We start from the raw sequence: 25686 nt of genomic DNA, 5'->3' as shown, positions 1-25686 counted from the left end.
ATATTCAATGAAAGTAAAGAGAAGAAAATTGTTCAACATTTTTAACGAAGGTACTTGGCAAAATGTTTCAAGGTAGAAGACGAGGTACAACATCGTCGGGCGTTTCCTTTTCGTCGCAACTGCAGCTGCAACGTACATACTTCCGCTCGTTAAGCACGTCCCGTGGCATTTCCACGCATCCCAATCGTACATCGTGGCCCGCCAGTTTAAATATAGACGGAGCCTTCCTCCTCCAGCCTTACTTCGACTTTTGTCGATTAGAATTTCCCTTAATGGTTTCGACAGCGAAGAATGAAAGATCAGAGGCACGGCGACGGAAGAATAAAAGGGATTCTTCAAGAGATGCGTTGAATTTTCGAGATCACTGACTTTCTACTAAGATTAGGTTAAAAATAGTGAAAAGGGAGGATAAGAATAGAGAAAAATCTAAAATAAAACACACGAGTTCAGTGGTTTAAGATTAAAATAATACGGTTCCGAACTCTGAGAATTAAATTGGGAAGCTTTAATTTTAGAGAAATTTCGAATTTTAATTCGGTGATATCAGTTTTTCAAAGTTCAAAGTTCAAAGTATAAATTTAAAGATCACACATTCTATCGTAAATTCTGAGAACTCTCGAACTTTTTATACACAGGCTCCGCGATTTTCGTTTCATTTTCATCAAAAATATACTATCAGCCGCTACTAAAATACATAGAGGATAAAAATATAATATTTGAGGCTAAGGCTTTAGATTTAAGAGCAGATAAACTTGATTCCCGATGTCGAATAAAGATCCGGGAGGATTAAAGCTATACAACGTCGAGTCATTCGTGACTCGTGCAAATCGATCGCTTTTATACCGAGCGAATAAATCGAAATGAACGAAATCCATCGATACACCGAATCCTCCCTTTTATGGTGAACATCAAACAAAATGTGGATACAAAAATTATCGACAGACCGGTCCTGAACTAGAACCCACGTGTACATCACGTGGTCGTTTCCCACGCTTAAGTACGCGTCAGACTGTCAGCAGATAAATATCGATGGGTCTACCCAAACATGAAACAACTATGGAATAATCAAACTTTCACAGGACCTTTGGTTCCCAGTATCCTTGCAAACTTGTAAGCATCCGTCTTTCTCGTTTCGGCCGAACTGAAATTTACTCCGAGAGATTGGATCGTCATCGTCTCGATCAACCACGCGAGACAAAATATCATTTCGATGGTCGATTATTAATAGATCGAACGATTCGGTGGAGAACTTCTCGAGGTTCAAGTATCATCGTCTATTTTGGTCGGCTGCATGTCTTTGCACGCCCACCAGGCCCTGACCGCCAAAGAAAATCGTCGTCTGCATGGTCGATGCCTCTGGACGTGGCAGGATTTTCGCGAAATTCGCGAAAAGAGAAAATCAAAAGGAAAAACCGCAACGTTTCCAATAATAGTCGAACGCGGTTAACACCGGCCACTATTTATAGGTAGCAGTCGGTGCCCTCGGACCTGCCTGCATTCTTCAAAGACGACGACGACCGTCTCGACACCGCGTCACCTTTCCAACGCAAGGTATTCTCGGCCGAGAATGATTCAAGTATAACGGAATTCGCCATTCTGGGGCCAGACAGGCTGGTACTGGTTCATTGTCAGACAATTTGATTAGATATACTATTTCTGAGATCCGAAATTTTATGCATTTGATGCGTTGTAGTATGCTGTTATATCGAGCAAATAAAGATTCTTATCGTATTAGGACAGGGTTAGGTTTCAAGAGTTCAACTTGTACCGAACGAAGCTATCTAATAAGATACACGAAGAATCAAATTCATTGCTTCTTCGTAACGTCTGTCAATGGGTTCAAAAAGTTGTTAAAATTCAAGTCGATGAATTGCTAGCAGTGGTGGCCGCCAAGGACACGGCCGCGAAAAGGGAACCTCTTCAAAGAACGTTTGTTTCTTCTCGTCCCGGAGACGCGCGGTCAAATAAATCGACGAACCTTTGGCGAACCTCGTCCCGAGTTCCTCTGCCCAGGGAGTTTCCACGAACTATTTCCGGTAAGCACGCGAAAAAGGCTGTCGTCAGCGAGGTGGAAGCTACCACGAAGAAACTTTCAAATCTACACGTGGCACGAAATCCTATTTGCGGCGATCCAGAAGGCAGGAAATCCCGTTCTCTGCGGCTCAAAGGACGTGAAAGTGTGACGGAGTTGGACAAAAAGATGGAGTTCCAGATCGGGCAATTTCAATCGGCGGTTGACCGTGGGTTGATCTGGAATAAAACAACGAGAGACCCACGTTGAAAGCCCAGGGAGCAAGATGGCAGAAAAGCCGATACACTCTGACAAAGCGAGACGAACAAAAGGTGGCCATGGAGCGGGACTGTATTGGTCAAAGGATCACGAACTTTGCAAGGATCGCGAGAAGGATTTGTCTGGTGATTCGAGAACAAACTGCTGGAACAAAGAATATTCAACGAGACAACGAAGAAGACCTTTTTCCTTTGGACGGAAATCGTTCGGTGTCTGATAATACTCTTCGACTGGCTTCTATAAAAGGAATCTTTATCGAAGTCTTCGGTCTTTTGCATGCTTTCATGGCCGAGGGAGGGACGCATGGAAGAAGAAGTTTATAGCAGAGATTATATTTTTAAGGATACGAGTGGATAAATTATTTGTGTCAATTTTATCTTCTTCTAAAGAGGATTTGGGTTTCTCTAAAGACGAGAGGAATTTTTTTACTCCAATGAATCTAAGTAAATCATGAACCTTGTCGATTCATTGTTAAGAAGTGGCATAAACAATCGTAAATTTCGAGGAAAATTAAAAAAGAAATATCTAATGCTTTCAACATCATCGTCTGATTGGTGAAACTCCTAAATTACTCGAATAAATAACATTCCAGAAATTGTTATAATTTTTCATCTAAATGTCTCGATTAATAAACTTAAACAACCCGAGAAATGAAATTTTATATGATGTATTTAGGTAAACGAACTGAACCGTATGAAATTACAGAAACTCACGCTAATTTCTGCCGAACCTAAGTTTCTGAAACCTGAACATCGAGGACAACATGTGAGAAACATAGTGTAAATAGGACACGGGATATTCTCCAGCCACCGATGCATTTGGGCACAAGACAGTTTTTTTTATTGGGGTTACAAGGGCGAAACCCCCTATATTTCATGTGGCCAAGAAGGATCGTGGCATAAACGTTCCACCCATGGTGTCGAGTCGTTGGCAATCGAAAAAGCAGTTCTTGCCTTTGGAATGACGTTTCCATACGTAAATATAGGTGGACCTGTTCACACTAACAGGCGTGAACATAGAGAAATAACTAAACCAGACGAAAATGAACCGTTTGAAAGACGAAGGTTCTGCCGTTATGTTAGCATAAACTACAGTGGCCTTTTCCTCATATTCTCGACCAATTTTTACACGTGTTCCTTGTCCATAAATACTAACTAAATGACGTAACGATACAATTCAGCCAATTTTATAATTGCAATGATCAAATTATAATCAATAATTCGACAAATTAGCTAAACAAATAAACTAACGAAGAGAACAATTAAATTTGTGCATTCGTCGAATTTGTCAGATAAGTCTGACCATTTAAAAATTAATTTTTTAGTGGTCGTAAAAGGTTAAACACCTTAAGCAGAAAAACCAGTCACATCAAACTTAAGAATCTACCGAAACATTCGAATCGCTTTACTCGGCCCAATCAGACGTGTAATATCAGAGCGCCGTGATATTTAACCACCGGCTCATGACATTTTTACACGCGACTCCGTGCAACAAAGGTGAAACCACGTTTCATACTCGTTTCGAGCGAGCGAGGATAACGGCACACAAAACTGAAACATCTGTACGAGACGAAGCGTGTCGAAGCTTTCGAAGCAAGGTGTCCATGTTCACGCGTTTCACACCAAAAAGCGATAGTGACGCTGGATATCGATCGGTTATTATAGCCATTCGTGTCGATTGCTCGTGCAAGCATCGATCGATAAGTATCGGTTGACGTTCGTTATCGCGTCACACGTCGACCTTGCGGCGAATCAGATACGAGAAAAGGGCAAACAGGTTTCGTAAACGCGTGGCGGAACGCCGTTTCTCTACGGTCGATGGAAAAATTGAGAGAAAGTGGTCGTTGCTTGGTGTGGTAAAGATGTTAAAATAATCGCACGAGAAGCGACGCGCTCTTAATCGAAGCGATTCGATTGCAACGCGTGCGATTATTAGCATCCACCGGCTTGGCAACTTTCTCTGCGTGGCTCTCGGTGCGATCGCGACCGAAATTCTCATTCTGATCGCGCGACAATGAACGCGCCCGCCGAAGGAAACGACGACTCGCCGTCTCGCCGAGCGGAAATGACTTGAGACAGAGTCCCGTCGTGCTCTTTTGTTTACAAAAATTACGTCGCCATTATCGTATCTCGCGACGTTCATCGTCGCGCAATTATTTCTCGAGCTGCTTCACTGACGATCCATCGTGTCGCTCTTGAATTATTGGTCCGGTTGTTTTACATCTTGCATTTAACGTCGCCAATAATTTTGCTCGTCTACAAAAAATTAATAATCTACTCTTGGTACCCTGCAACATATGAATTAACGGTTGCTAATATCCTCGCGAATATAATTAACGATGTAATTAACGATATAATTAACGGGGAATAAAAACTGCACTCTTGCATATTTATATAAACGCAACACAATTATTAATAATCGTATGGATAATGCGATTGATTTACGAGCTTCCGTAGAAGCGCACTAATAATATTATTGCTCGTCGTTCATTTTGGTAGCGGGTGGCGGCGGTTCTTACGGATCCCATAAAACCCGATATATCCTCTCGCGAGTCATTTCTCATTCCACGTGGAGACAAGCGACGCTCCTTTTTCTCGTCTCGCTTTCGAGGACTCGCGTAGACGTGGCTGGAAGCTTATTTAAACGCCTACTGCCGCCCGATATTTTTATATACCGAGGCGTGGCACCGTTCTCTTCTTTGCGCCCTCTTACGCGTCCTCTCCGTGCCTTCCTCCCTTTTTCTCCCTGTCTCTGTTACACCTTTACTATACTTCTAAAACTTTCTTATACGAGTGAAAAGGAGGGAAACGAGGAAAAGAGAACGACCGCGGTAACCATTTGTTATAACTTATTGTACTGATACGCGTTCCTCTGTTTGCGTTGGACTACGCCCACGCAACCACCGTGCTTCCCTTCCTTTTCCCTTTCACCGTTACTTCTCGCTCTTCTCTAGTCGTTCTCGCTTTCTCTGCTTCGTCTTTTTCTTCCTCGTTACATATTGTGTTCCAATACGGACAACCACTCCGGTCGTGTCAATATTTTTCGTGCCCGCGAGGGATGATATTTCGGTTTTTGATGCGATGGGCGTACAATAGCCCTTTAATTGCGTGCTTTCACTGTGCCAAGGGGAGAAATAAAATAATGTACGTGAATTAGTTAGGGCGTTCGTTAGGGTTTCGTGGCTACTTTATACGAGCTCGTGCGATTGTTCAAGGTAATAATAGAGCTTGATTGGAATTTGCTTTCGTTCAAGCCCTGTCTCTTATTTCGAAACAGAAGGAAAACGAAAATACACAGTCTAGTAATAAGATATCGGTAATATTAAAATCGAGGCAAGATCGTTTGAAATCTTTCGCTCTATTCATAACCAATTCACTCTTCGCATGTTTCTTTCCTCCTAAGTCACTCTAGACCGAGCTCTTTATCAACTACGTTCTCCTATGAAATGTACACAAACGTGCACACGTTTTCCCATGCAACCAAATAAATTCTCCAACGTTATTTTAAACTACGTGCCGTATATACTAGATTAAAGAGGCTTTAGACTAAATAGAACCGGGCACTTAACATTCTTTTCCTTAAACCTGCGTCTCGCTGTTGGGCCACCTAACGAGAGAAGTGAAACTTATTGCTGATAAGTGTTCCTCCTTCTTTGAGATAAATCCCAAAACCGTAATCCGTGACACTATCTCCACCTACCAAACGATCCATTTTCAGAAATCATCCGAAAGTACAACGAGATATTCAATTAGCCCTTATCTGTTCAGCCAGCTCATCGACAAAGTCGAAAGCCTAACCGAGCCCCGCCGGCAGGATGACGGGTCAGTCGAATCTACCCCTCGGATCGGCACTGTGAACGCATTTAAATTCGCGATTAATCTCGATGCGGAGACGTGGCAGCGATAACGCTCATTATCTGGCCCAGGGCAGCGGCGCGAATTTATTTTCGGCGTTGGCTGCACGCAGGAAAACAGTGACCGAAGGCGAGAAGGGAAGGAAGGGTAGCGCGAAAGGGGTTGCATGCAGAGGCAATTTATGCGGAGGCACGCGCCACGCCGGCGCGCATACAATTTACTAAATTTCCGGAAGCGGCTGTTAACCTAGCGAACGAGCCTGGCATATCGTCGAGTTCGTTCATTGGAACGACGATCTTCGCGATCGACACGCCGCAACCTCCGATTCGTTACGCCTCCGAACTTCCGGAAGATGTCCAGCTGCGAAAAGAAGATCGTCGTGGCTTGATAAACTGGCAACCCTTTGCGATTTTCTCACAAACCGATGGTAACTCTTAATTGGGAGGCACCTTCAGCTGCGCGCGAATAACGTTTTTTAGCTCCTTTCGATATAACAAATAAAAAACTTTCTGCAAGCCTGATGATTCTGGTCGTCAATTGCGAAATGTTTCGCGAAAGTTGTCATCGACTTTCGATATCGATATTCTTTCGTTACCAGAAAGATACAAAATAAAATTTTTACCTTTGTAGATATACACTGTCCACGCTGTGTGTATAAGAAATTCAGTATCGAAGGACGTATGAGATCACTTTAGCCCTCCTTAAATTTTTACGGCCCAGATAGCAACAATAGAATGTTGCGATAGTAACATCTGAAAACAAGATTTGAACACTATCTCTTGTGCCATTACCTTTGTACAAGTCAGTAACCATTATTTCGCTTCGAATTTTAAATAAATCCTACTACTTTTAAATAAACCCTATTTTTATGGGCATTCAGATAGCATCAAACAAACAGATAGGGACAAACAAACAGATTTTCACGGTAATATGGTAATTTTGCTAAAATTACAAAAATGTTTACCAAACCCCTATCGTCGCTTTATCGATGAATATTTCGTTTCGGTGAACATTTCAATATTCTATCGACAAATGAAAATATTCACGATGTAAGAAACAAGTACGAATAAAAAATTCATGTCAGATAACTTTTTCACGACTTCAAGGGCAATAATTATTTGTCCAAACGATAAGGACGCCAATAAAGAAGGCCGTAATCAGACACCATCTCTCTTCCCAATCTCCCTTTGACTCGCCTAGGAAATGATTTCTGCCGCGCCCCAGGGTTGCTGCTTTTGTTACGAGCCCTTAAACCCGTCTAATCCGAATACAAAGTATTAGATTTTACGAGGCAATCCGCTGGACAATGGCGGCACGAACCTAACGTAACATCGAGCCACATTATACAAGCGGCGGCACGAAGGCATCTTCAAAATAGAAACACCGGAAAGCACGATGCCTCACGATCTTTCTTCGGCATCTACCTCGTTCTTTTTCTTTTTCTTCCTTTCGTCGAAATAATTACCGACGACGGCCGGTTGATTTTCAATCTGCCCCCTTCCTCATCCTCTTCGACAAAAATCCCGACGACGAACGAAATTCGTGAAATTATTACGAAACTTTTTCCGCTTGTCCATCGTTAAACTCAACTTCTCTCCCCTTCGATAAAATATCGCCCGATAAAATCGCGACGAGGCCGCGAGGGTGCGAGCGATTAAACGAAGTTACTCGACGGACCCGAGTGCGAAACGAACCCCATCGTCGAAACCGGACTGAAAACGTGCTTCGTGTAACGAGCCGAAATTCGAAAGTTTCCACGAATACCCCGAAACTACTTTGTTTCTGTGATAGTCTGCTTCCCCTGCTGTTCGTTCGGGTTTGCTCGTTTGGAAAAAAAAAAGAGCCGAATCCTGACGATATTAGGATATGGTTAGAATTGTCGAAAAATAAGATGGAAAATGTTTTCAATAAATAAAGTTTTCTCCAAGATCACTGTGAATTAAGTGTCTTGAAATTAAGTATTTTAATTGAAAAAAAAAAAAGAAAAAAATAGTTTTCTAGCAAAACGCGTTTTCTGTTTCTTGGGTAAGTCAGGTATGTAGAATTCGGTAGGCGTAACATGAAACTCTTGTAACAGACTGTAACCTTCCAAGACTCCAGAAATAACTCGAAAATTCTCCATTTCGGTCGCAAACGAAAAAAGGATTTTGTACCGATGCAGCATCGTAAAATGGAACGAAGGTCGTGAAACAGGAAGCTAGTTTCCCCCTGGGTGTCGAGCTCTCGGCTGGGAAATATTATCCCAGGGCACGCGGCTACGAGCATTGTCGGATTTGAAAGTCCCTGCCAGCTGTGGCGTCCCGTTCGTCGTCGACGCTTGCCTAGAGAAGCTACCAATGCGGGATTAAATGCAAGACACGAAAGCAATTTGCCGCGGCAGCTGCTCGACATCTGCGGATTGCATTCTGCTCGCAACCTTCGCGATCTAAGCTCGAATAGTTCTAGTACGGGTTCCGAGCCGGGTTCCGACTCCAGTTCCTACCTCCCGGATCACGTTCGCGCAGATTACACGGACGATTCCGTCCACTAGGTTTACCTGTAAATAGAAATCCCAGCACGGAAACGATTCTAGAAATAGGAGGAACGTGATGGTCCAGCTGAAAACGGACGAGATTTTTAACGCACGAAGCTGGACAATGGACGTCGTCGATCTTGAATCGGAAGAAATTTCGAGAGATTTCGAGCGATTGGGGTTGAACCGGCAGTTTCAGTTTGTTAGAGAAATAAATTGATTCGATTGGAAATTTTTAAGAGAAGAGTAGAATCGAAGGAGACTCGGATGAAGTTTATAAAATCCTTAACGTCACGAAGAAATATCAAGCGATGGAAACTCACCCTACAGTTTCAAACGAAAGAATATTAGAATTATCTTATCTATCTCCAAAATTTGTTGTGAATCTTTTCTTTGGATTTTAGATTTTAGAAAAGGATTTGGATTCAAAGAAAAAAGAGCGAGAAAACGAAGTGATTTAGTAATATTGTTATTGTTATTAGTAGTAATAGAAATATTTAGTAACACTGGAAACTCGGAAAACGATGTTGAAACAAGAGTTGTTCGCACATATCGGAATGCTATTACGAACTCACGTCGGAATGTTCTAATGGCGCCTGAAGAGGAAGTTCAAACGCGTGTGGAAACTCGGAGATTAAGCCGCGAATGTTCAGAGGAATATAAAGCATTTTAGAACGAATATTTCTCAGGAAAACATGCCAATGAATTTTTTAACTGGTTCGAACTTTAATATTGAATTGCAACGTTACTGCGCCGTTATTTTTCTTTAACTTCTCAAATTATTCTTCGAAGGGATGAGGCTTCCGCATGAAGATATAAAATTACCCAGATGTAGAAAAAGAAGTAAAGAGAAAACGAAACAATTTCGAAGTGTCAGGGGCTCGTGACAAGTCATCCGAAAACCTCGACTTCATCTTGAAGCGCGAGTAATCACTCCATAAAGGGAACACGGTTCACCCTCGGAAAGCGAAAGAAATGGGGCGCCGTGTATGTCAATGAAACTGTCTCGCCGTCGAAAATAAAAGCGGCTGCTCACGATTTGGGACGTCGACGATAAAAATAAGTGCACTCGGAGGGTCTCGGAATTCCCACCAGCGATAACAGATTAAGTACTAAACTTGCTAACACTCTCCGGTGCAACTTACTTGGAAAGAAAACTTAAATCAACCGCATTTCGTTGCATGTTGCTCACGCGATAAATACTCCTGTCGAATATTTGATTAACATCTAGCGATCTGATGATCGATCCGGAATTTTTCTGATAATTGACACTATCATGTTGAATGACATACGCAGGAAACTGGTTACAATCGGGTTCGGTAAACAGATTATAGGACCCTTTTACACTTCGATAAGATCCAGTTATTTTGACTGGTATTGGTATAAGTAGTTATGATACAAAATTATTTTCATTTTGAATACCTAAAGGAAGGAAAAAAGAAAATCCATTATATTATTCCTTTAGTCATCGCTGCAAAAGTAGTTACATCATTGCGGGAGAAAATGTAACACATAATAGGAACTTTAAAATAAAACTGTGAAACCAGTCATTTTGACTGATGCGATAGTTCTAGTATTAAATTTGATTGTATGATTAAAAGTTGATACAAATAAAGATTTGATATAACAGCGTTGAATACTTTTAGAAATGTATCGATATAGATGTTTAGAGAAATGTATAGATATTCTAGATATTCTGAAAAACTGGAACGATAGAAAATTCTAGTATAATCCACACCAAATGAGATCATCGTATGTGAGATGTTTCAAGGAAAGAGCCTATCCATTGGCGTTGAATAATGATACGAAGAACGTGTTTCACTCGCAGCAGTCTTCGCGCGAGCAGAATGAAAAGCGAAAGCAGCTGAATCATACCTATTCTAACTTGCATTCGCTTCTATCTAAATTTCAACATCTTGGAGAAAAACCATGATCTTCGAAACTATTTCATATTCTTGCTAGACTAATGATGCATCTAAAAAAAGAAAAAAAAAGAAAAAAATTGTGAGAACCGGTAATAATACGATTTAAAGGCGTTTTAAAGGCATGTTCTGGTTAGATTCCTGTTGAGATAAAAAGAAAAATACGTAAGAATGCTCCGTGTCCGCAACCTAATGATCGCGTAAAATTCCTCAAACTGTAGACTGGACGTTAGATCGAGATAATCTTCGTGGTAACGAGCTACCTTCGTCGGAACCTCGCCCTCCAGTACCGTTACGATGTTCTCTAAGTATAGAATATGGTCGGTCCTCTACAGGAATGCCAGCAGTGACATGCTCTCCAAACATCCAAGTTCGGCTAACATCGAAGGGGCATTGTCGTAATGTTTGATCTTTCGAAAAGCTCCCTCGACGCTCTTACGAACTAGCGTGTTTCAAAGTTACCAAGTTTCAAAGTCCAGCGTCGAGAAGTTTCTGAACTGGTGAAATCACATTCGCGAGGAAGAAACAGAGGAAGGAAGCACGGCGCAGGAACTGAAAGGAGCAAAGGTTATGTACGGTCACGGTCAAACGACTGGCGTGAACGTGCTTAGTCACGTAAAGCTTTTCGTCGACGGATTTGTGGAGTTTCCACGTGCCAGCTTATGCCTAATATGCTCGTAATATGCACGATCATTTCTTACGACAGGAATTTGGCTACTGCTCGTAGATGTCATGTTTCTAATATTTGGATGATTCTATGGGGTTAGCGTTAAGTATTTTGACTTGTCTCAAATATTTACGACCAACTATTTACGACCAATGATTCACTATCAGCACTGAGTCACGACATGACAAACGTACTATTCATAATAATTAGCCAGAACGTCGGTTATTATCGGCTAACGTTAAAAAGAAACCAAACAACTACACAAGACCTTTGGCCTCTACAAAATATCTGCCCCTCCCTACTAACGTGCAATCCATCCATAAAAAGGAAAAAGACTTATTTTGTAGCACCAATAATTCTTACAATCAAACAAATCAAAAAGATAATATCCTACACTGTAGAACCCACTCGAATAAACATCATGAAACATATCAAAACAAAATTTACAACTTTCTAACCATTTTTACCTCCTCCCTCTTTTTCTTCCCGAATCGCTATACACGTTCATTCTAAATCGGGCAACCACGAAAAGGTCAATCTCGCATGTCGAAAGATCTCCAATTCGTGGACGAAAAAGCAATCGACAACCGATCGGCTTTCGATCGCGAAACGGTAACAGGTTCCCGAGTTTCGTAATCACGTGTTTAATCAGGAGCACGCCAGGGAATCGCGTTCGCCTGAGAATCACGAGGCGGACATGGAACAATGAGAAACGATCGCGGATCGTGGCCGCTGTTCGTCGAGTGTTCCATAGCGCGCGCTACTCGTTCCGCTCGATTAATCCGGCCCCGAGTGTCGTGCTGGCATTTCCGTGTGAAAAAGCACCCTTTTGTGAGCCACGAGAGCGAACCGGAGCACCCGGGAGCACTCGCAGGGAGAACACGATGATGGGTCTTGACGCGACGAGTCTGTAATCCTCGCATTGTCTCTTCATCGCATCTTCGTCTCTTCGTTCTCTGCCCGATCCACCTACACAACGATACCCTGGGAAATCCGTGCCTTTGTGAAAGGGCTGCGCAAGATTCGCATTGGTTCTCGATCTTCTCTCAATGTTACCGGTGTATCGCCCGGAATCGGGAAATCCACACCGTTTCTAACCGTTCCTTCCTATATACTGAGATGTCGAAACGTTTGAAGAGCGGCATTAGAACGTTGATCCGAGATTTTTTTAGCGATCGTGGCAGCTATGCTGATGTTTCACGATGGCTTTCTGCGGTACAGTACAAGTTGAAATATAGCTATAAACTATTTAAAAAAATCCCGAACAGGTAGTTTCTTCAATTTCTGAAAAATCCTCTTACATTTTTCGGGTTTACATTCACCTGCTAATATTTAAAGATTTTCCTCGTCTTCGTAGTTCACGGTAAAAGACAATTTTATTAAAACCGAAACCAGCATACAGATACAATACCTGGTAGAGTTCATCCAACTGCTCTCCAATTTCTCTTACAGCGCGTATAACGTAGCCGAGCGCGGTGTGCAACATCTTACGTCCGTCCATAACCGTTACGCCGCGCGGGGCGAGAATGCACATAGAAATGGCTGTCGTAATCTGGCCGCGACATTCTGCGGCTACGTCTCGCGTTACGTTCCTCCTGCAGCTGGGGTGACAATAAGAAAGCCGATACCCTCGCGGTCGAGGTTATCTGCGCGACGTTTCGCGATTGTCCAGTTCTCCGAGACGCGGAATCGCGCTCGTTAGATAGAGAATCTAAGATGGAATCGTCGGGAAAATCAAGAGAATTTACTCGATCCCTCGGTTTAACTATATTACCAGCGTTCCGTATTATCAGGCGAATCCACTTAGAAAATATAGCGCGTCAGCCCCGGAATCCAGCAGGATACCCCAAGGAATGCGCGAGTTTCTGAAGCCAGCGATCTACCGGAAAGCTAAGCCAAACTACATTATCCTAAGCTTAAAAATATTTGCTTCGTTTGACAGCTGAAGCTCGGCACAGTTTAACTCAGGAAACCTTAGCTTCGAAGAGAAAACATCAACCTGATACTCTATGTTGTAAACGTATCAATTTGCCTTCCCTTTTTCGAATAGAAAGAAAGGAACGAGAATGTCCAATATCGTGTGGACCGTAACGAGGTGTTTAATTGGCTTACGAAGGATGCTTCTTCCTACTTTCATCAAAGTGTCGTCCTCGCTTTAAGTCTAACCGATACCGTGGTTGAAACCACGAGAACCTCGACTTTGTGATAAATGACATTCCATAAAGAATCTAATCAGGTCTAGGTAGAGCTACAAACCAGTCTGAACAACCAGAAATTCCTAATGGTGGCAACGACCACTTCTCGTTAAATTTACGACCGTCACCACGGCGATCGTTTCAACTTGTCTATAGAAAAATCTGAATAATCAAGCCCTAGCTATTCCTAAAACGAAATAATCTCATCTAAAAAGCGAAAGCGTAATTGAAACACAGAAAATCGAAGGTCGTTACAAGGTTAATAACAACACGCGAATCCATTTTACAATGGAACAAGAAAAGCAACAAATACTTCCAATTTTTTTGAAACTCTCTCACCTAGGCGATTACAGTAATTTCGAATAAACAATAGACCTACGATATCGAACGAGTGTGATCGGTTAGAAGAACGAAGGGGTCGAAAGTGCACGATATCCCCGAGGCTGTCGATGATTCCATCGCTTTCGCCCGCGATTCTTTCGTTCGCGAGAGAATAGCGAAGTTGAAACACGTTCTTAGTATGGAGACCCCTCCAGTCTGGCGCCAAGCAATAATAACCATTCGCCCACGCCGAGATCTTTCTCTCTCTCTCTCTCTCTTTCTCTTTGGCGAGGTTTTTGCACCGAATGGCCGACCAGTCGCAGAATCCCCTTGCAACGCTAAGCAAAAAGGTCCATCGGGCCTGGTGAATCGATATCACGTCGGCTCGCGTTTGGCAAATCGTTCGAAGCAACGTGTCTGCTCGTCGCGTTATGTCCACTTCGATTCATCGGATGTTGTTGTATGAATTTCAAATTACAGCCTTCACGACTGAAAATCCAAATCCGAGTCACGCTATCGGAAAACTATGGCTGCATGACATAGTACGCTGCGACATCGAGGGAAACATTGATTATTTTACAGTTGCATTGTACAGTTGACCGATTTGGATTGTAAAAGTTTGCTTCGTTGTGAACGATGGTGCACTTTTTGGAAGTTAAAGTAGATATTTGTGATTGTGATCTGAATAACTAAAGAAATAGAAATCTAAATAGAGATTTGTTTCACCTACTATTCTAACGAGTGTTATACTTTGGACGTTCTATATGCGTTCTATATTCAATTAAATAAATCTTATCATCGCTTTTCTGTAGTTCTCAATTTCGTCAAGTCGATCGATATGTCTGTTGAATCGCTTAATTCTAAGTAAGTGTATAACTATACGAAATGAGAGGATTTCAAAAGAAAACAATAATAAAATAAACCGCGTAGAGATTTAACGAAATCAATTCGTCACAAATAAAAAGTGATTCGATAAACGAGTATATTACGAGCTTCCAAGAAGCTCGTGCCAATTGAGTAGACTGGAATCGAGATAAAAAAGTGAATTCTCTGTTCCAGCTGTCTACCAAAACAGATAATAATTTCTCCTCGGCGATCGATTGAATCGAGGGATGATAAAAGATAACCTCCGTCCTTGAAGTATGGAGGGTGCGCGGAGCTCGTTCGCCCCACAGTCTAGTCGTCTTCGTGCAATAATGATCGTCCGAAAGCGCATATCGGCCTCAAGTACGCCCAAAGGAAACGCATAAATCCAGCGTATTCCTCCTCCTTCGAAAGGTTCGTAATCTCTTTTCGACATCGAAACTCGTTTCTTCGTATTGCATAGCAGATGCGAGCTTTTCCAGATGCCATTTCACGTACACTGCCCGCCCTCTCTCTTGCTATGCTATCTAGGGCATGGAAAGCAAGACGAACGAAAATAATGAGATTAATTCGTTAAGCAAACGCGATGACGATACCATTGACCCCTCTCAGCCACGTGTGGACGGCAACGTTCTTTTTTCTATTTTATTCCACTCGTTGTTTCTAAGCCTACGATTCGAAATACAGCTGGACGATGAAAAAGAAATGGATCTACAAGTTTTTGTTCTTTAAATGTAGACACGAGTGCTTTAAGATATATTAGTTCAGTATGGTGATACGAGGATGAGAGCTTTTTATTGTGCAACGATGTGAGATTCTTTTTGGTCGCGGAGTTTTTGTTTGAATAACAGAGAAAAGAGTTTCCGGTGTGTTGATGGCCTTTTTCGTAAGATCCTACGTACTTATAAAAACAGAATTTCCAAATATCTTTTCCATCAGTTTGTAGGTAATTTTATAAAATTGAGAAAGAAACTCAAGTATTCGTAACATTGCGATAAAGTATACAAATCCATCCAATCCAGAATCGAAAGCTCCTGCACAAAAATCAATCGATAAATCCGAGCTACTCACGAGAGCTGTTCAAGAGAGCTAACTCTCCTGATTCAAAGCTGTTAATAAAGGAAAGAAGAACGGTTTCGTCGTGGTACGTGACAGATCAGTTCTCATCTCCGCAAACAGGAATTAGAGCCATCGCGTTAACTTCCAAAGCAATCCAGTCGTCTGTGACGACCCACCCCAAGTCATCGTGACTCGGATTCTTTCGGCTAGCGTGGCAAACAACGACAGACAAACGACACCTGAGCGTGGCTGACTCCATATTTTTTTTCTACAGCCTGTCGACACGGATTATGATAATGCTCGTTCTCTCCTCGTTCCGTTTGATCCGTGAGGGAGAGAGACCGTTCTAGGGTGGATTCCCGGCACGAGACAGCCGAAAAACAGGGTTGGTGGCACCCGGTGAGTCATGCTTCATCCCCCACAACGTGGAAGCACAGGATGAGAGGGTGAGCAGCCACGGTGACTGGTCGCCAACATCCCCCTGGTATTCTGCCTGCAGCGCCGCACTGCCTATGGGTTCCCTCCTCTTTGCGATTGAAATTATATTTCCCTCCATCTCCGGGCATTCGCGTTCGATGCTGTCATACTACCTCGTTTCGCTTTCGTGGAAATCGCTTTAACTACCAACTCCCCGGTCTGAGTACGGATTGTAATCGTACTCGACGTTTGATGTTTCGACGAGCAGATTTTTAGGTTTGTTGAAGTCTGTTGGAGTTGATACAATTGGGAAAATATCGTAAATACGTGGAATATGGTGTTTCTCAGCAATAGTAACAGATGTTCGATACACAACTGCACGCCGATTATGATCATACTCAACGTTTGATGTTTCGGTTAGATTTTTAAAGTTCGTCGATGTTCGAACAGAAAATTAATTATAATAGAACATAGTGCTTGCCGGGAGTAGCGATAGATTTCCACTCTGGCATGTTAATAGCCTCGTTTATTTTCTCTATACACGTTTTTCCTTTTTCTACGGTAATATATCCCAACGAGTAGACATCCTCTGGAAACCGCCCACGATAGACCGTCAAAAAGTCGTCTTCGTGCGGCATTGTCCGTGTAACGAGTAGGAAAAAAGGAAAACACGAGATAGCGGGTAATCACGCGACACCGCATGATTTACCGAGACAAGGAGTGCGGCAAGGCGGCGCAATTCATAAATTATACCAATTCCGCGGAGCGATCGTTCACGATCGACGGCGAAAAAACAACGTGGCGAGCTATAAATCTCGTGGTGTAATTTGCGGACGGAAGAGTGTTCGAGAGGAACGCGTGTCTCTCGAAGCGCGTCACGAAGAGGATCGATCGTGTGTGTCCACCTTTTCCTTCGATTTTGACTAACAAATTTTCGAGGGCGAGTTTAGGCGGCCCTCGGCCGTGCAGCTGGCGCTGAATCATCCTTGGCCCTTTGGTCTGGAAGCACGACGTTGCCAAGGTTTCGAAGCGGCTTCCAACGACTTTTATCGTTTCCTCTTATCGAGCTCGGGTCTAGGAAGAAAAAACGAGCCCGTGCCCGTCTCTGATACTGAACAGAGGCTACCAGAGTTCACGTGACTTCCGTCTTTCGCCGGTACGCTGCTGCGATAACCGCGACGTCGCTGATCCTCGTTCGATGTATTCGCCGCGTGGCCACGAGCGTTCACCAAAACACGAAACAGATAACGAACACGGGTTACATGGGTAATTAGCTTAATCTGTAACACGATTTTTTTTTCACTGCTGGTTTGCAGCGAGCTCGATCGTTAAGTACGAGGAACGGAAGCGCGAAGAATGTTTCGGTGAAGGAGATTGGATGGTTGAATGTTGCGATTTAATAATGCTTTAGATCGAGTCCATCGTAATATGCTCCGCGCATTGCTGTTTTATTCGTTACTCATCTCGTTTCCAACAAAAGAAATCTACATATTCATCTATTTATATTTTCATTGCACTGCTTATGTTACTCCGAATCATCCTCTCTATCAATCAAGCTCAACCTCGCTTAATTACCACATATTTTCTAACCACAAAAGAAGCTTTGCACATACGACAACAAGTATTACAATTGACAAATTAAGAACGATGTATCAGAATGAGAAAACGGCGATTACATCATGAAAAATATTTCACGAAACAGCGAAGCAGAGCGCCTTAAACCAGAAACACAGCTGCAAACGCGAAATCGCTACATTACCTCCCACGCTTTATGCAGATACCGCTCGACTCTCCAATTTCCCCTCTCCCTTTGCGCAACACACGACAGACCTTATTGATCGCAACGTTTCAAGCACATTACGATCAAACTATCGATCTTTCGTGAGCGCGTTAAATGTTTATATCGCGGCCACGCATTATTAAACCGTGCGTACAACGGTCGCCTGGCCCCGTGCTCCATCGAGCCCGGGGCTTCAGCACCGTAATTCAAGCAGCCACTTCAGAGGCAACAGAACGGCCGCAACAATGCCCGTAACTGTAGATTCGAGGTAACTTTACACTCGAGTCCATTTTCTCGTTGCCCACTTAAGCTCGTTGCAACGTTCGCGCCCTGTCGGTCGAAGGAAAGGGTTCGTGACACGTGTTCGAATTTCCCTTAACGGCCATTGCACGCTTATGCTATTCGACCATCCCGCGTACCAATTACCCGGAGGTAACTCGAGATACCATTACTCCATCGATGCAACGAAATCGCGACGCTCCTCCGTGAGGGTATCGTTAGGGAAATCGAGGAATCTAACAGGGACTTTGCACGCAAACGAAACACGGTTGCACGTGATTGTTAGTGCAGATTCGGTTGAAGATCCGATGGTGACATACGATAGTCTCGCTACGAAAGTTTAAAATAAACCATCCACAGTCTTCTGATAGTAAATTATCGTAAATATGGAGTGCAGACTGGTATGAGAATATAGGTGATGAAGAGTCTGCACGGACGTTGAAGATGGAATTTTAAACGAGGTCTGGAGTTGCACGATAAAGGCACGAAAAAGATCGAATCGCTTGATTTAATTTCTAAATTTGAAATTTCATTCTAAAATGAACAACGTAAATTCAACTTTGCAAAGTAAAACCATCCTTGGTACGAAATATTCTTCTCGAAAGAAGAGAAGATAGTATGAAATAAGATAACGCGTAACGAACGAGTCAACATTTTGCTTCCACTGAAATATTACATTCTAACAATAGTACTTTCTTCGTGCCATTCCAGAACTTCCAGATAGATCCATCAAGCGTTTAAAAGCAACGAGAGAGAATACCTTCCTCCGCTCCAACTTCACCGCTAAAATCATAACAATTACGGCGCTGCTCGCCGGAAGGAAGCGTCGTAATAACTTCTTACTTCGCGCAGCCTCGTAAAGATTAAAAAGGGGCGCGGAGGGGAGGGTCAAGGTGAGATAAAGCAAAATTAATGGCAGACCTAAATCCCTGCCCGGTGGATCTCCGCGAGTTTGCCTCACGGCTGGAAGAAAGAAGCTCGCAGAATTTACGTAGCTGTGAGCCAATGTAACGCGCGCAACGTTGATTTCAATTACTACCTGTCGAGAATTCCCGATAATTTTTAGGAGATTGGCGATGATCGTTGCATGAAATAGAATCGAGTTAACTATACGAACATAAAGTGTACACAATTTCTGACTATCGACGTCTAATATCGAAATACTAGAGAGCGTGCTGCTTTTTCACGTTACTGCAAGGTTCCATTGAGATCGATGCATAACGTCGGTGTTGCCCTCACACGTTGCTCGACAGGAATGAGATCGGCGTGAAGATCGGAGCGAACTTTCGAAACGTTCCTCGTGCGTGGCGACGCGTTAAATTAACACGCAAACTTTTCCATTAATAAAAGAGACCGCGTGTATGGTGACACGCGTTTCGAACGTGATAAACCATACGCGGTTACGTAATCGAAAATTGACGATTTTTACGACGAACGCCGTGGACCGGTTTTCATCGCGCTAGTCCACTCCAACACACGAGCTTTTAATTATTCTTAGATTCAAAACTGCTATATTTTGTCTCTGTTCATCGAATACTATGAGAAAATACGAAATAGTGTATAAAATATGGGGGCGCCTGAAAACGAAATTTAGCTAAAATATATTCGACGAATCAATTTCTCAAGGTTTAAATTTACAAATAAAGGAGTTTGTATCTCGATAAACAAACAGTGTGAGTGGCAATTGCCACGCGAATCACGTACCATGCCCTCGTCTATCGAGGTGTCTTCCTCGAAGTAGCACTCGTCAGGTTCATCCGGTGTCAGAGCGGTAGGAGTTTCCGGTGACTCCTCCTTAATGTCCTGTCTTCTCATCCAGTCCATCTTCAAGACTTTTGAGCCTTCGGAGACCAGACCAGTTGATGCTTCTTCTCGATTCTATTCCTGACTCGTTTCCAACACAAGATCACATGTCTCCTCTCGAATTCGATCTTGTAGCACGAGATTAATGAAAACAACCAGCCGGATTCGTATGTCGAAATGGGAAACACTGAAACGAACTACAACGACCGCTTTCCTTATCGTTTATCACGAACCACGCTCCGATTACGCGGAAGCCACTCCGCCAGCGACTGTCACTGACATTTGCCAAATGTCAAAGCTTTTCGTGCCGACTATGTAATATATCCGTGACGCTAACGAGGTGTTGGGCTTCTCTCGTTGATCGAAGCTCCGATATACCGTGCGCACCGGGACCACGGATGCACACGTGCACCAATGTGTATGCCTCGATAACGATGAACTCCAAAAAACTTATTCACTGTACGTTTCACTGTACGATGCGGTAAAATGATTTTGTCAGAAGAGTATAAAAACGATTTACAAAAAAAAGAATCCTCGTAAGGAAGTTTTCCGAAGTTGTGAAAAAAACGTTGACACGATAATCCGATTGAGAGAAAACGATCCTTCTCGTACGATAGTCACGAGTCAAACTGACCGACTAGATCTTTCAATATGAGGCTCTCTTATCGAGAGGAAAAACTCACACGCTATACGGCTCGATATCCAGAAGAGAACGCGTCGTTAATACACAGAGCGTACCGGCGAACCAAGAGATGATTGCGAGCGAGAGACGGACGCGCGCGCAGTCTCGCATGTGCACACGAGCGAGCCACGGCGGCGGTGCAGCTGCAACTGTGTGTGCAGGCCGGGAATGCTGGAGGTGGTATGGAGGCGGCTTGGTGGGCGCACTCTGTCTCGTCTCTGCTGCTGCCAGCCTTTTCTCGCTCTGTTTTACCTAGACGTGCCTTGTCTGTCCTCTCCCTCTCTTTTCGACTGCTCCTAAACTTTCTCTCTCGTGTCCGTGAAAGCCCCATGCGTCGTTCACTCTCGCTCTTTTCAGTGAATCATCCGTCTCTCTTATGCTTTTCACCGTTTCGTTCCCTCTACCTCTCGTCTTTCTTTCCCGGTCGCTCGTAGTCACATCATATTTTCCGTCCCTCTCCGATGATTCGTCAGACCTAACGTCTATCTCTCTCTCTCGTTCGAGCCTCTTTCTCCGTTTAATTTCTTCTTTCTCCTCCTCGTAGTTTCGTCATCCCGTCTCGGTTCCACTCTAGAGCGATCCGTGCACCTCTAGCGCCCTCTCTGTTCTCTATACGTTCTATGCCGCTGCTTTTGCGCCATCTTCCTCCCACCCTTTGTTGGCCTCGCGTTTTCCTTCTCCGTTTCGTTCGTTTCTGTTTCTTTGGTAACTCTCGACCCCTCCGTGTCTCTCTTCCTCTGTCCTTCGTTTACCAGCCTCGTCGTATATATTATCCCGCGACCACTCTGTCCTCTATATTTCGTACAGCTTCCCTCCTCGCTCCAGCACCACTCTATTTCCCCCGTCTATCCCGACTTCCTCTTTTCTTCTACCGCTATACTCCCGCGTTTCTGTTTGACCTCCCTTTTCTTCACTACGTTTTCTATCCTCTTTCCACGTGGCTTTTCCTTTCCCGTGGCTGCACGAAAAACGTCAACTATATTCCGTAGCTGGACAGAGGCGAAGAAAGGAGGAAAGAGAAAGGAGGAAAGAAGACGCGTAACGAGGGTGGCCAGGAATAATTTTTTCTCTTCCTCTTTCGTTTCTTAGCCTCTGCACACCGTCTCTGTTCAAGAGCAGCATCCCTGTTCCGTTTCTCTTCCTCTTGCTCATGTCCTTCATCCTCCCCCACCAGGAACTGTCTGTCTCTCTTCAACTCGATCCTTTCCTCCCTCTCCGCAGTTCCATGACCCCTTCCATTTCGTGTGGAGTCGCTACGAGCTACGAGTTCAGGGACGATCCGTTTTCAGTCGAGACCCTGGATCTAACGCCCCGAGGGATACCAGAAATAGCGACTTTCTTCTAGCGCCGGGGATTTCATTTTTTTATGCTTTGGTCGCGCGGGATCCACGATATAGATTCGTACAGAGAACCAAATTGCCGATAAGGAAGAATCGTTCGCGAGAAACCACCACTCTAGCTCGATATGGGTGACAACAATCTTATGGAAGAGGTAAGATCGGATGTTGGAATTCGTCCAGGTTATTAGCTTCTAGGTTGATGCAAATGAAGCTCTTGTTTAGTGAACGAAAGCATTCCTTAGCTCAGTAACGAAGAGCCGGATTGGTAACGAAATTATTAATTTGGATAAAAATTCTGTGTAATGTCACCGATTGGAATTTTACATAAAAGATCTATAAGTACATAAAATTAACGATTTAGCTTAGAATGTACGATATTTCAAACAAATTGTAATAAATCTCAGTAAAAATGTATCATATATGGTATTACATTAAAGAGTTTGAAAAATATGAAATTACTATTCGAGAAGCATAAATAAATAGCACTTCTACAGCAGTACCACTCTAGAGTAATAAAATAGAGTAATCAACAGCGATTAGAATAATCGATATTCCAGACCACCCCATGAATTCGTGAAATATTACGTAAGCCATGTAAATCACGCATCGCTGAATCGCAATGGACCGCGGTACATCCCTGAACTAGGTACCATCGAGAAAGAAAGAGGGACGATGAAAATGGCAAGTATGCCACGGTAAGAACGAGGAGAAGAGCAAACCCGATGCTAGGGCTCTTGAAGAAGCGAAATACCCTAGAAAAAGATGGATATAATTCACAGGACGAAGATTGACCCTCAGTATCGTAACTAGGAAATGCATACGAAAAAAGGTAGCCATATTTTCACACATTTATTATTGATCAATGTATAATACTACTATGTAGTTTCTATCTATTACTCGATAAATACAGATTTGTTACATAGTTAAGAAATAACCACCCACTTTATGTATATCATTATACAATCTCTTTATGTGATATTGTCAAAAAATTGATAAAAGCAACTACAAATTTTCCAATTACGTTAAACAAAACATTTACTAACCTCTACTTCGTTTTACTTCCAAATTTTATGTATCTTCAAAGCACGAACAAATTCTCGATTAGCTTCGGTTACCCAAACTTTCGGAAGAACTTTCATCTAATCGAATAAGACAACTCTCTTGTAAAAGTTTTCTTGTATAAAATATCGCTCTTGTACAAAAGATAAGAATACAACATAGAAATAACGCAAACTGGTGATAAAATAGACGAAAGGACAGACGCGCAGCGCCTCCAGTTAAGACGGCACTGGGCCGAACCACGAGAGAAAGGGACAGACGCAGGGAGAGACACGTGATGCTGGAACGTGTGTTAGTCATGGGTTGCCCATGGCAACCCACGCGGCTAATGTACGCGAGTACAGGCCGCGCTCGTTCAGGACAACGCTGCCTATATACGTACTGAGGGAACGTACGTATAGTATACGGCATACGTAACCCTGTAGGTTGTACTACGCGTACTACTACGCGCGTGTACAATGGAAAACGGGAGGTCAGGTTCGTGTGCGTCCACACACGTGGCCGAGTTAATTGATTTCGCCTCCTCGTTCGTTGCCACGATGTTGCCATTCGATCGGAGCACGCAATGAAACCGCGTTATCGTCGTCTACGTGCACCACGTAGCGACATCCTGACCACCGAATGGAGCCTTTCGGGTAGAAGGTAGAATCATACATGATACATGCAGACATTGGTAGATGAAACATAGTGTACGATATCGAGCCTGGCATTGAACTGGAAAACGATACTCTCGCGTTCTCCTGCTTCCTGTATATACATTGTATACGTATGTATGTGCATTTGCATTCGCTTTTTTCGAACCTCTCGACCGTGATGACGGTATAGCATTCGGATGTTATCGATATTGAAATATCATGGCTGCCATTCGATTACTATTCCCTGCTTTTTGAACAGACATCCAATTTTTTTATTGATTTGAAAGCAAATAAGATTCCCTGCCGCACCCAATCAACGAGAAGACGCAAGATTCGTATAAATATCCATTACTCCTTTGTTCGTTAGCTTTCGCATCGTGTGTGTGATCATGTGTCGAGATGAGAGTAATTATCCGCGGGTGGAGAATCGAGCTCGCGTTTCATTTTAACACGCGAAGAATTCGGACTAGCAAGCGCTACAGCGAGGAGAATGCAGTCACACCGGCAGTTGCATCCTGGCGCAATCGTGCTGTGTGCACCAATTAACAGCGCTCGGCGCCGTAATCTGGGATACCGTGGTGCATGCAAAATGCATTCTACCAGCCGCACACTCTCGCCGCTGCTGGACACGGACGATCGTTATCGCTTGATTATCGGTCGTTGGTAATAGCGGCTTTCCAGGAATTGCGTCAGGAAGAAGGCTCTTGATAATTTAGCTTACTGCGATCGCTTCGAGAAAACGGGAACTGTTCTCCTGATTACGTAATGCGCTTATCAATATCGTCTTGTCCGGGGATAAAGGGAAAGCCAATGTTCGATTTCACATTTTATCTCATTTTATTCCATGAATAATGTACTTTTTTATTTTACACTGCTTGAATAAGTCAGCCTCTAGGGTCAAGTCAAACCACGACTACCGTTAATTGAAGGACTGAAAAATAGTATTAAATATAGAAATAAACCTTTCAAAAGACTCATATCCCGTCTCTTCATAGGAAATTCACGTGCTTAAAATGGTTGTTAAACGATTTCAATTCTCGATATAAATTATCGAGAAATAAGAACCGTTAATATAAAATCAATTATCAAGCTACAAACCATTTAATCTGATCCATTTCTCACGGCTCGCTAGTAAAAATGGTCATATCGCGAATGATTATCATGTCCGCGTGACACCTACAAGGAACAACGAGCGCATTTCTCGTCGTTGCATTATCCTGAAAACTCAACCAGGCCACACGAACGGCCGCGAACACATATACAAGAACACACATACAAAGCAACGAGGCTCTGCACATGAACGAAACAACCGATCGGCGAAGAAAGGAAACGCAAAGCGGGACACGGAGAGAGCAATTGTGCATTAAATTGAAACAGGCCACGAGTAAAGCGTTCCCGTGGCATTATGCTCGGGCGTCCTATGCGTTTCGCGCGTATCCGAGGGTTGCTCTCGCGCGCACTCGCGCGTCGATACGCGTAAGTCATGATTGCCGGTGTTCACGGAACGACATGCTGCCCATTAAACCCCACCAACGCTGCCCGGGACGAGTTGAATGCACCTAGAGAAGCCCGACCTCGCGTTTCTCGAACGATCTCAGCGACCATACGCGTGGGAGTTTACAAGAAATTCGTGGCCCGGACGAGATAGGTGCGAATGGAAACAATGTGTCGAAATCTCCGAACTCTTCTCACGGAGCAGCTTCACACTTGTATCTTTCTCTCGGTGTGCTCGTTCCTTCGCGACAAGTTGCCAGGTTGGTTCGCGTGTGCCACTTTTCAGGCCAGCTAATGCGCTTCCTAGGTTCTTCTCGCTTTCGATGCCGATGGTACCGTTCTCGCGAACGGTCCACGCTCGTGTGTCCCCCGATATCGACAATATGGCGGGTAGCTGCCGTTCGTAGTAAAGGTACTTGACGGTATAATGAACGGCATTTTCAGGTACAAACGAAAAATGGACACGATTCGATGACGTTCAATGCGCAGCTTTGAGCTGCTACATCTACCTGT

The 25686-nt window shown here is 43.5% G+C and overlaps 1 protein-coding gene across 3 annotated transcripts in view; it reads right to left on the bottom strand.

Moving 5' to 3' along the window:
- Positions 1-25686, bottom strand: part of LOC100643056 (amyloid beta A4 precursor protein-binding family B member 1-interacting protein) — a 152988-nt gene that overhangs the window by 46512 nt on the left and 80790 nt on the right. The window contains exon 1 of one of the 3 annotated variants that reach the window (XM_012314846.3): positions 19865-20778. The exons of the other annotated variants lie outside the window; for them this stretch is intronic. Within the exon in view, the coding sequence (XP_012170236.2) occupies positions 19865-19984 (120 nt within the window). The 5' untranslated portion in view covers positions 19985-20778. Of the gene's footprint in view, positions 1-19864; positions 20779-25686 lie in introns of those variants that run through there. 3 annotated transcript variants of the gene reach the window in all.

The sequence above is a fragment of the Bombus terrestris genome, chromosome 12, assembly GCF_910591885.1.
Source record: "Bombus terrestris chromosome 12, iyBomTerr1.2, whole genome shotgun sequence".
Lineage (NCBI taxonomy): Eukaryota > Metazoa > Arthropoda > Insecta > Hymenoptera > Apidae > Bombus > Bombus terrestris.
The sequence above is the reverse complement of the archived record's forward strand: the minus strand, read 5'-3'. Positions and strand labels throughout refer to the sequence as shown.